The 12,297-nt window shown below is 43.2% G+C and overlaps 2 protein-coding genes across 2 annotated transcripts in view; both read left to right on the forward strand.

Annotated features, from left to right (window-relative positions):
- The first annotated feature begins 270 nt into the window (after positions 1–270).
- LOC134863622 (cytochrome P450 1A1) lies at positions 271–3,251 on the forward strand. The gene is given in 7 exon segments (XM_063882247.1): positions 271–346; positions 348–1,142; positions 1,224–1,350; positions 1,439–1,528; positions 1,608–1,731; positions 1,862–1,948; positions 2,195–3,251. Coding segments are annotated over 7 exon segments (1,566 nt in total). The 5' UTR covers positions 271–301; the 3' UTR covers positions 2,493–3,251.
- An 832-nt stretch (positions 3,252–4,083) lies between these two features.
- The window catches only part of LOC134863627 (enhancer of mRNA-decapping protein 3-like), a 28,972-nt gene continuing 20,758 nt past the window's right edge, over positions 4,084–12,297 (forward strand). Inside the window, exons 1-3 of the mRNA XM_063882253.1 lie at positions 4,084–4,279; positions 8,154–8,317; positions 8,897–9,063. Of these exons, the coding sequence (XP_063738323.1) occupies positions 8,154–8,317; positions 8,897–9,063 (331 nt within the window). The 5' untranslated portion in view covers positions 4,084–4,279. The remainder of the gene's footprint in view (positions 4,280–8,153; positions 8,318–8,896; positions 9,064–12,297) is intronic.

The raw sequence follows: 12,297 nt of genomic DNA on the forward strand, positions 1-12,297 counted from the left end.
TTAAACTGTTTGATGTAAGCATTCAATTAGTTATATTTGTTAAGTAATACGATGTACATGGATAACTTCTGATGCATAAGCTTTAAAAAGGTGGTTTTGTGCAGCTAAAGAGAACAATTAATCCCAAACACATGCCGTGTGGCAGCCTTCAGGTACTGTGTAACTGCACGGTGCATGTAGTCAACATCTTGCACAACACTTCTTCTCCTCCTTGCCTGCACTCCTCTCATGCCCCTCCTATCTAATTTCCAGGTTGTGCACAGACGCCAGAAGAAGGAAAAAAAAGAGAGGAGTTGTCACCATGGTGCTAATGATCCTACCAGTTATTGGAGCGGTGTCGGTGTCAGGAGAGTCTGTTGGCGATGGTGACGGTGTGCCTGGTCTACCTGATTCTCAAGTGTTTTAACACCAAGATTCCCGAGGGGCTTCGTCGGCTTCCCGGCCCGAAGCCCCTGCCCATCATTGGGAACGTGTTTGAGGTGGGCAGCCGACCTTACCTGAGCCTCACCGCCATGAGCAAACGCTACGGCGACGTCTTCCAGATCCAGATTGGCATGCGCCCCGTGGTTGTGCTGAGCGGCAGCGACACCATCCGCCAGGCTCTCATCAAGCAAGGGGAGGATTTTTCGGGCCGACCCGACCTGTACAGCTTCCGGCTCGTCAACGATGGCAAGAGTCTGGCCTTCAGTACGGACCAGGCCGGCGTGTGGCGCGCCCGCAGGAAGCTGGCCTACAGCGCCCTGCGCTCCTTCTCCACCCTGGAGGGCACGACCCCAGAGTACTCCTGCATGCTGGAGGAGCACATCTGCAAAGAAGGGGACTATCTGATCAGACAGCTGAACACCGTCATGAAGGCGGACGGCAGCTTCGACCCGTTCCGCCACATCGTCGTCTCTGTTGCCAACGTAATCTGCGGCATGTGCTTCGGCCGGCGCTACAACCACGACGACCAGGAGCTGCTGGGCCTGGTGAACCTCAGCGACGAGTTTGGACAGGTGGTGGGGAGCGGAAACCCCGCAGACTTCATCCCCCTTCTCCAGTACCTGCCCAGCAACACGATGAAGAAGTTCATGAGCATCAACGTCCGCTTCAACGCGTTCGTGCAGAAGATCGTCACCGAGCACTACACCACCTACGACAAGGTACAGCACGCTCTGAATCCTACCATGCTTTCTCTTTTATTTTAAAAGATTTATTGAGACGTTTTAATTGTCTTCTTTCAGAATAACATTCGTGACATCACAGACTCCCTCATCGATCACTGTGAAGACAGGAAGCTGGACGAGAACTCAAACATCCAGATGTCTGACGAGAAGATCGTAGGAATCGTCAACGACCTGTTCGGAGCCGGTGGGTGGAATGTCTCTACATGTTGAAGAGATGGCTCCAACTTCAAGAATATAAAAGTGTCCTTACAGACGTTGTGTTTCTCTTCTAGGTTTTGACACCATCTCCACAGCCCTGTCTTGGGCGGTGATGTACCTGGTGGCTTACCCAGAGATCCAGGAGAGGCTTTATCAAGAACTGAGTAAGTACATGCACCATATCCTTCCATATTCCATTCCATACTCTTCCTGATCTAATAGTCAATGATCTTTTTCTTCCAGAGGACAAAGTGGGTCTGAATCGCAGTCCTCTCCTCTCTGACAAACCCAACCTACCCTCCCTGGAGGCCTTCATCCTGGAGCTCTTCCGCCATTCTTCCTTCCTGCCCTTCACCATCCCTCACTGGTGAGTCTCATCGCCTATAGATGCATGAAAGTAGTACAACATGAGCCTGATCAAACCAAGGATTTAAATTCTAACCAATGCAAAGGTGTGAATGCACGATGTGGAATAACACGTTGTCTTTCTTTTGCAGCGCGACGAAAGACACATCTCTGAACGGCTACTTCATTCCCAAAGACACCTGTGTGTTTATCAATCAGTGGCAGATCAATCATGACCCGTGAGTTCTAAGTTATTTAATCCAAAGCATTGAAAGCCAGTTGCCCAGTACAACTACCAGGTTCAAGATTCAAGGCTTTTTTGTCTTTTGAATAACATTGACAGGGAAATGGTTGAAATGAAAGTCTGAGGCTCTTCCAGCAGCGCAGCACACACTGTATTTAAGACAGCAGCCTTTTCATTGATTGCAGCCACAGATGTTTGAGCAGCTTATCTTATTTTCTCCGTTATCTGCATTAATATTCAGTGAGCTGTGGAAGGATCCATCTTCCTTCGACCTGGACCGCTTCCTGAGCGCTGACGGCACCGAGGTCAACAAGCAGGAGGGGGAGAAGGTGATGGTGTTCGGCATGGGGAAGCGGCGCTGCATCGGTGAGGTCATCGCAAGGAATGAAGTCTACCTCTTCCTGGCGATCATTGTCCAGAGACTGCACTTCCACGCCATGCCCGGGCAGCCGCTGGACATGACCCCGGAGTACGGCCTCACGATGAAGCACAAGCGCTGCCACCTGAGGGCCACGATGCGAGCCAGGAACAAGGAGTGAAGCTATTCATTATCTTTGAAATTTATGACTCAATGTAAGCTGACTCTTGACACTGTGAGGCTCAGAACAACAGGCGGTGAGAGAAGCGTCTTTCTCAGAATGTAAGGCACAACATGCCAAATTTAATCCACAGAGCTAGCGGCATTAACGCGGAGAGGTGAAATGTGCTTTTTGCAGATTGTCAGAGATGTTTTTGGTTCTCTCAGAGATATTCCTGCACATTGTTGGTGCCTCTAAGACGAATAAGGAAATGTGGTTCTCCTGAGTTGTGCATTAAAGTTGTGAAACGCTGCCTAGTTTGGGATGCGCAGCAGGTTTCACTGAGGCATTATTATTTAGGCTATTGCAACCTAAATTCCTTCCTTCTGTCACACAGGACTCTGAACTTAACTGATAGTACCTTATGATACCATTTACACTTGTAAGCTAATTATTCTGATTCCATTATAATGTGGATTTAAGACACTGAAGCTATATCTGTATCCCAGAATGTGATTTTTTTTCGTGTGTATATCAAGCTATTTCTATTGTTTTTAAATACATTTTTATGTGCCTAGCGTTTGTATATATTTGAGGTGAGAAAAGTTTCGCTCTGCATCTTCATGCCAAAAGAGTTGCAGTGATTTTCTTTGGAATATATCAGTAGTACAATTTTTTTGTATTTGTATCTCTAACGTATGGACGATTGTATAACATGTAAGGGCATTGGATCGGAGCGTCCTTTAATCAGCAACACAAATAAATATGTTGGAAGATTGATCTGGTTTCTGTTGTTTGCTTTATTAAAAATAGAGAAGTACTCAGGTCTTGTACTTGAGTAAAGTAGAAGTACTCAGATCTTGTACTTGAGTAAAGTAGAAGTACTCAGGTCTTGTACTTGAGTAAAGTAGAAGTACTCAGATCTTGTACTTGAGTAAAGTAGAAGTACTCAGGTCTTGTACTTGAGTAAAGTAGAAGTACTCAGATCTTGTACTTGAGTAAAGTAGAAGTACTCAGGTCTTGTACTTGAGTAAAGTAGAAGTACTCAGGTCTTGTACTTGAGTAAAGTAGAAGTACTCAGGTCTTGTACTTGAGTAAAGTAGAAGTACCAGAGTGTAGGAATACTCTGTCACAGTAAAAGTATTCTAAATGTTCCTCCAGTGAAAGTAGAAAGTACTCTCCTCTAAATGTACTTAAAGCAGCGACAGTAAAAGTAGTCATTGTCTGATTGGTCCATTTCAGAATAATATCTCTGATATGTTTTATAATGATTGATCATTAAAGTGTTCTCAGAGCTGGTAAAGGTGCAGCTAGTTTGAATGGCTTTGTATACTGCAGGGTAGCTGCTGGATTTACTGCAGGGGAACTACAGTCTGATTTAAGGGAGATTATATTTACCATCAGTAATCCTAATCTGCCTAGCAACTAAAGGGATTAAATACATGTAGTGGAGTAGAAGTACAAGGTAGCAAAAATGGTAATACTCAAGTAAATTACAAGTACATGAAAATGTTACTTAAGTACAGTATTGAGTAAATGTACCTAGTCACTTCGCACCTCTGGATATAAGCATATGCAATTGAAGGTTTCAGCGATAAAGGTAAACTAACAGGTGAATTCAGAAGATAAAAACAAAGGTTGGGATTTTGGGATAAAAATAAATCGCTTTATGATTTTAAAGACATTCACAACAAAGCCACGTGGGGGATAAAGGACGTGACGTACCGGATCAAACCGGAAATCAACACAAACCACAGCTGGAGGTTGTTTGGCTTTTCTTGTCTCTTCTCTACAGATTTATCGACAAGGTAATATCCCTCCACAATCCACTGGATATTCTCACATTGAGCATTCAAACAAAATCAACTATTCCACACAAAATTAAAACAGTCTGCTTTAGATTAAACGCAAACCGGAAGAAGAGATGCTAAGCTAATGCTAACTGTGACGCTAACAGACTTCACTGTTTGTTTATCTTACAAAATGTGGTTATTTTCCTTATATGTTTCCATTGCATATTATTTCTATGAACTCTGCCGTCATATGGATGTTATTTAAGTCATTCTTGTTACTTTTTGTGTTTAATAATCAATCATCAGGTCCAAAAAACACATTAAACACTCTTTAAAACAACCTTAGATAAAGCTGGGGACATAGTGGACATAAATGAACATCCCATAATAATAAGCTGGTATTGGCTATCCCAGTTAAACAAAGCTGGAAGAAGTATTTAGAGGCTTTACCTGAGTAAAAGTACTAATACATTATTGTCAAACAACCTTTGAGTAAAGGGACCTGCATTCAGAAACTTAAAGGCTTACTGAAACGGGGTTTCTTTACTGTAATGGGGCTCAGTTCAGTGCTATGTATATTATTTGATCTTTTGGTGAAATTCTTGTATTTTTGGGGGGAGCACATACAAGCAGAATAATTGACAAGAAGAAACGATTTTTATCAGCCGGGGAGGACCTTCTGAAAACAGGCTGCCTGTACCGGAAGTAGCAGACGACTTTCGCGTGACGTCACGAGTGTAACTGTGGCGGTGTTGCAACCATGGCTAGCAGCACTAGTGAGGTCGTCAGTGAGCTCTCTGATGCCCCTGAGCCGTCATGGAGAAATCGAGGTGGCAGAGCCACTTGGAGTCCAACCATATATGTTTGAGCCAGTGCCGGCGCTAAGGGGGGGCATTCGAGGGCCGTGCCCCCCCTAGTGGTCATTGATGCCCCTCCTACCAGCTGTGAAGCATATTCTCGATCTGTCACAATCGACTATAATTGACGCTGAGTTCGAAGTTGCTAAAGAGTTTTTAATGTCACAAAAGCAAGCAAGCCCCCCCCCCCCCGCCAATGACCCAAAGCCCCTCTGGTTTGAGCCCGCCGTGTCAGACGCTGGTAGTGAGGGTGAGAGTGGTGAGGACGACGGAGCCGGTGGAGGGAGAGACCACGATATAGATCGCCTACAAAATACAGAAGGGTAATTAGTGTTCCTTTTGACCCTGACCTGTTATGGTTATTGTTTTCTTTAACCCGTCTACCGCCTTCTGTCATCTGCAGCCAACAGTGGCGGGCCGTGCATTTCACACCTAGGCCTTCAGTGAGGTCCTACTCAGTCCTACCTGAATTATCCCGCCTCTCAATACCATCGTTATGACGCCATGGCTCTACAAACTACATTTAGACAGAAACGCAGTCACCTTAACATAGTCAAGTCCAACAGTGATATTAATATTTCATTTATAATCAATAAATCCGCATTTACAGTTAAGAGTGTTAAACTACCAGCTTTAAGATCGCTTGGATACTGTCAAAACTTAAAGATAAAATGTGCTCTTAAGGGATTAGTCTACACAGTTTTATTAAGTCCACCAAAAGTATGTGAGCTTTAACAAGTGTGTTCACTAAACAGTGCATTGTCGCTCCCACAGCAGTTTCATTTATGAAACGTGACGATAAAGACACAAACTATTCACTGAAAATAAAAGAAAACAAACTAATAATCTGCATTTGTGCGCCACACACATCTCTACATCTGTTGCAGAAGCATCAAACATTTATTTTGTATATATTTGTCATTTTAATTACATGTATGTTCATTTGTTAATGTTGATTTAATTTAATATGAAATTTATTGTCCTTTTCAATAGACATCAAGGCTAATGCTGAAAGCAGAGTCTGTCCAGTGAATTTCTGGCATAAGTTTTTATTTGTTTTAAGGCCGAGAATGACCGCTCGACAGAAGCAGTGGACACGGGGATCGTCACAGCATGCCAATGTGTAAAGCTGCCCCATGCTCTCAGATGTTTCTGCTTAAGGAGATCAGTGGGACTTTTCGCTTCAAACTCAGTCATGGCGTACATTACAGTCAGTTCTGTTTTCAGCCGGGACGTATATCTGCGACCAAATCGATCTCTTCTCCTCCTTCAGCCATTGTGGGTTGAACAAAAATAGCGAGTAGAAATCTACACAAATTAGCTCGCTCAAGTTCTAGTTCAGGTTGCTAGCTCTGCCCATAGACTGTATGGCTCTGCCTAACTCTGCCTCTCAATAGTGCGTATCCAATCAGAAGATGTGCACGTGCTAACGTTAGCGTACGCCTGCTAGCTGGCCCGTTGTCGCCAACTCGAAATCTGATTGGTTAACGCCAAAGTTTTGTTTGCGTTCACTTTAAGCTACAGCCGCCCGCACTGTTGATTCTGAAGGCCTAAGGGCAGATTTCTTTGACCCTAGCAACACATTATGGCTGAAATATGATTGGATAAAAGCTCTAACATAAAGGCCAGCCCTCCAAATCTCGTTCTGAGGCTGGAAGCAGCGCAGCCAAGAGGGAAGCTATGAAATGAAGAGACTATGGGGAATCATTTAATACATATTTGTGGAAAAAAAGATATATAATTAAATGTATATTCTGATGATGTTTAGGCCAGCAGAGAAGGCCTGGCTGGCACTGACGGCCCACCACTGGTCGCCAAGATTCTAAACGGCCTCCCAGCCCGGGGTGACGTACAGCACCAGAGTCCTAAGCACTGCAGCCTGCCCGGGGCGACATACAGAGCCCAAACAGCATCGTGTGTAGAAACGTTGTTTAAACCAATCAAATGCGTATTGCTGAGTTGTTATACCCTTTGGGACCCATGATAATGCACAACCAGTAGACAATCGTGCCATTGGCATTGTGAAACTGAAAGAAGTCCATTTATTAAGAAATACTGATAATAATGTCAATGATGCAAAAGTCAATTGTAGATACCTGTACGTAACATTACAGATGGCCACACCGCACACAAGAGATCCATTAAAAGGCTGCCCCGGCCCTGCTATTTCACAGTTGATAGTACAAAGTCAGGGAGTATGAGGACTGCATCACTGGGATGCGTGGTCTACAAAGCACCTATGATGTGTATAGATTAGACACATGTGGATTATATTGATATTAGCTGCTGATGGTCGCAATTTTCGTCATTTTAGTCTTCTAGAATTGACAAAGCAAAACACGATGAAACACACCGGCAACAATGGACGCCAAACTCGTGGTTACACTCGTGACATCACGACGGAGCTCCGCCCCCAAGGGTCTCAAACTAGAACGTTTTCAGGGATTTCCTGGCACGCAATTTAAAATGATTACTTACTCCGTTAATTCGACCGCACTGACATGGGTTGCGATGATGTATGTTATTCAGTTGTATATGTACTATTAGATTAGGCCTTTAATGGAGGACAACATGTTCTTAAAGTATACAAAGTAAAAGTTCTCATTGTGCAGAAAAATGGACTTTTGTGTGTTTTTAATAATGTCTATATATGTGACATTTTACTGTCGTAGAAAATCAAATAGACTCTTAACATATTTAAAGAATGTGACTTAATTAACTTTTGTGACTGAACGAGTAAATCCACTTCAGTTCCATTTTTAGAGATGCCAATGTGAATCCTTATTGATCCTAAATTGGAGAAAAAGATTAAGATTAGTTCAGTGCTCCAAAGTACAGAAGCCTGATGATAAGAGCTGAATTTAGACGGAAAATACCTGAAATTCCTTCATTTTTTCGGCCTGAATCCTTTGATTTAGAGGCTCCAATTCATTGATTAGTCACAAAAATCTATGTTGGCTCTCATTTAGGATTCTGCCGCCTTGCTCGAAGCTGCAGTAAGTTTGATTTCTTTTCATGTTTTTGAGCCACAGATGACGACAGCCTGGTTGGGGAGCGTCGTGTCGATAAACTGCGGGCTGACGTTGGGGGTCTATCAGGGGTCGGTGTCCTCTGTGGATCACAGCAGCCAGACTATCTCTCTGAAGCAGCCCTTTCACAACGGGGTCAGGTGCTCCCTCCCAGAGGTCACGTTCAGGTGAGGCTGTCTATGGTGAAGCCTCTACAGGTGTCCAGATGATTGATGACATTTAATGCGTCCCACTACCATAGACACTGCCTTTGTTTGTTCTAAGCTGTCGCTTAATGAGATTTAATGTCCTTGGTGGAAATATAGAGCTGCAACAATTATCTGACTATTCGATATGTCGATTGTCAGAAAAATAGCATTAACTTTTCTCTATTGAGTCAGAATTAAAGGTAAATTCTCATGCAAAAGTATCAGAAGCTGTAGTTTTAAGCCTCTCAAGTATTTACATTTTTTACTATTTCACATTAGAGCGAATATAATGTTGGTTTTGGACTGACATCAAACACACCATGTTGGACTCTGAGAAACTGAAGGACATTTTTCACCAATTCAGGTTTTTATTTTAGATCCATCGTTAATCAATCAACGTTAAATCAGCAGAATCGAAACTAAGTGTGAGTGGCAGCATATATGTAAATGAAATGTTCCATCTATTGATCCCCACAGGTCGTGTCTGACCGTTTTACCCCTTGGGTTGTCGACTAAAAATGGGGCTCTCAGTGAGTTCAGTCTGTTTGTGTCCCTCAGTACCAGTGATATAAAGGAGCTGAAGATCCTGAACTTCCAGAGTACCGTCAACCAGCCCGGCTGTGGTCCGGACGCAGCAGCGGAACCGAGCCTAATCCCTGCAGGACGTCAGAGTCACAGAGCCCCCCCCTGCAGCAGCTCGGCTCCAATCAGCATCCTACGCAGAGGTGGGTTCATTTCCGTCAGGGATGCCACATCTGTCTCTCCTGTAAGAGAGTGTGATGTCAGAGGAGGAAACGAGACGATTGATTGGCATGTTATCTTACAGATATGCCAGAACTATCAAGCAACATGACGTAGTTTTCATAGGAATTGAAGCCCAGTTCATTCTAAGATTTCGCTTATTCATCGTGACGCTTCATGTTGAACCACAGAACTATTGTTGTCTATATTTGAACGTATTACATGACAAAAGTCACATGGTTTTCTGAGGAGGAACAGAAAGTAGATATTGTTCTTTGACACACCACAGATCAACTAAATGCTAAGTGACTCAACAGACCGTGATGTTTTGAGCTTGCTTTGGGAAGGAAATACAAGTTCTCTGCAGATCAAAGGATTTTTGGGGATAATTACACAGTCAACATTTCTGCATGTGAATCAAGGACGAACTCTTTTCTTATACAATAAGGCTTTACTGCGTGTGAATGGTCAAACGCCTCCATTGGACACATGAGGTTCATCCCAATTGCTTATTTGGCCTCCTCCTTTCCCTCACTCGCGTCTCTTCCTCGTTTCGTAGCTCCGCCCACTGTTTTTGTTATAGTTTGAATTTAGTATTTTCGATCCTGTAGCGACAAGACTTCCGCATAGCCTACACTCATGTATCCTCGCTATCGTCTCCTTTGGAAGCCTCCTCGCCTCCTTGCCTCTTCCCTCCTCGCCACCTCATTGTGCATTTGAGCGATGTGGACGTCCTTCAACATGTCTTGATCGATTTCCGGGTCAAGTCACGGAGAGAGGAGTCGAGGTGGACCTTGGGATGAACCTCTAGTCACATCACTATGGAACACTCGCGCTCCTATTGGCTAGGATAAGGGGCGGGACATCTCTAAGTGGTTGACCAATCACAAACGTCCTCTTTAAGCTATGCATAAACCCTCCAATGTGTCTTGGCTTACTTTCAAGCGAGACCTGCATTTGTTTTGAGACCATATTCAAATTTAAGCTGTGATTTAAATGAAATAAACCCTCTTTTTAGGTGAATCAAATCATCTAAATAATGCACACTGTGATTCAGTTCTGCAGTCACATGTCTCTGACACATGTTCCCTCTGAGATGCACATCTGCTTCGTCCCAGGCTGTAAAAATCAGACCGTGTTGCTTCACCTTCCTGATTAGATAAAGACTAAAAGCGGCGTTTCCCCTCGTCAACATGCAGTCAGCAGGAAGCGTGCTCCGCTAGAGTCGCTTCACTTTCACCCTCGACTTCAGCGAACAATGGAGAGGCCAGAGGTCGGCAGAGTTAAGGGCCATGGACGCTGGGTAATATTCTTCATCTTGGTTGTAAAAATAACCGCGGCTCTTCCTCTGGATGCCAGATGAAGTTTCTCACAAAAGGAAGACGTTTTGTTTTCCAGAGAAACGAAATCTTGTCGGGGAAAAAAAAACATGTTCATATTTAATTTTCCACATTTATACTTTAATACATTTCAGAGGGAAATTGTGTATTTTTACTGCACTTTGTGGCCACTTGAATTACTAATAGCAGGTAAATGAACACATGTAATTATTAAGAGTAATCAAACTGTTTGAATACAGCGAACAGAAGCACACATTAGTAATAATAGAATCAAATATAAGTACACATCCATGGCTGAAAATACTGTTTTAAACTGTAGTATTTGTACTTTTTCTTAAAGGTGCCATAGAATGGAGAACTGTATTCACCTTGGCAGAGTGGAATAAGGAGAGTTCGGTACATTGAGCCGACATACCGTGAACCTCAAACACTGTTGTTTCCTCCACGTGCAAATCTTGAATATGCATATCACAGCGGTAAAACGGGCGAATTACAACAACCCCTGTGTGTGACGTCACACACGGTAGTCCAGCCCCAACATCTGCATACACCAGCTGCTGGAACACTAACGCTAACACTCACCGCTCCGTAACGCTGCTCTCCAATCTCCGACCAACTGGCTGTTCTTCAGCTCCTCGGTTTCCTCCTCCGATAAAGGCTCAGACATGTGAGGTTGGATGCCAATAGCCTCCATGGTTCCCTTACTTCCTTGGGCTCTGAGGCAGCCATGGATTGCTCCTTGTAAACCAGCCAATCAGAGCAGAGCTCGTCATCATTATTTAAATGAGCTCCAAATAAAAGAATTCCGCTCGTTTCATTCTGGGACAAATCTGAGGGTTTAAATGGGCCTGTGAAACCACATCTGAAACCACGTGTTATACCTTCTTTGAAGACATCAGAGAACAATTTAAATACCAGGTAGCTTTCTGTGGCGCCTTTAAATAAAAGGTACTAGTACTTCTTCCGAAAGTGCTTTCTACTGTAGATATGTTTATATCAAAAGGTTATTTTCATGTATAATGTGTCATTAACCTGCTGCAGTTTTCAGACTGATTTTCTAATTAAGGATCAATCAATCAATCAATCAATCAATCAATCAATCACTTATTCTAATCTAAAACCACCACTAAAAAAAAGGACAAACTGGAGTGTAATTCCCCTCCAAACACAGAGGAGTGTCCTGCTAAGTCTCCGGAGGTGATTTACTAATTGATATCATTATTGGGATTATGAGAATAACATTACAGAGACTGGTCAGACAGGTCTGGCAGCAGGGGGGGGGGGGGGGTGGGTTAGTGTGTGAACAGCGATAAAAGCTACCTTCCTTTAAAGCGCGAGCCAACAATGTCTCTATTTACAAGGAAGTGTTTTGTCATGCTACGAATCAAAACTTCTGAATGATCCGGGCAGAGATCCAAGGCAAACAGATGAATGAATAACAAGCAGGGAGGCGACTGATTCGCTTCAGAGACATTTACCAACATAAATCAATCAGGAGCTGCGGCCAGGAATATCTCCACTCAAATAGTACTGAAGGGAAATTATACCGTTAAATATATTCATTTTAAACCCGATTAGGGAGGATTAAATACTGTTTTAACTATTGTGATGACTGTCAGGTCAAATTCCTGGCATTTAAACACAGATGAGATCAGAAATCGAAGTTGATATTAAAAAATGCATTGAAAAAAAGTCTTAATTTAATAAAAAATGGCACATTTTATCAGAACTGTAACGAACAAATGGTCCCAATAATTCAGCTCTGAAAAAGTTGCCGTCAGGACAGGAGTTATGGTATTCAATGAGGGAAAAGACCACATTGAAATAACGATTAAAAACACAGGAAGAAGATATAAAAAAGCCTGGAAAATAAAATGA

Source organism: Eleginops maclovinus, chromosome 4 (assembly GCF_036324505.1).
Source record: "Eleginops maclovinus isolate JMC-PN-2008 ecotype Puerto Natales chromosome 4, JC_Emac_rtc_rv5, whole genome shotgun sequence".
NCBI lineage: Eukaryota > Metazoa > Chordata > Actinopteri > Perciformes > Eleginopidae > Eleginops > Eleginops maclovinus.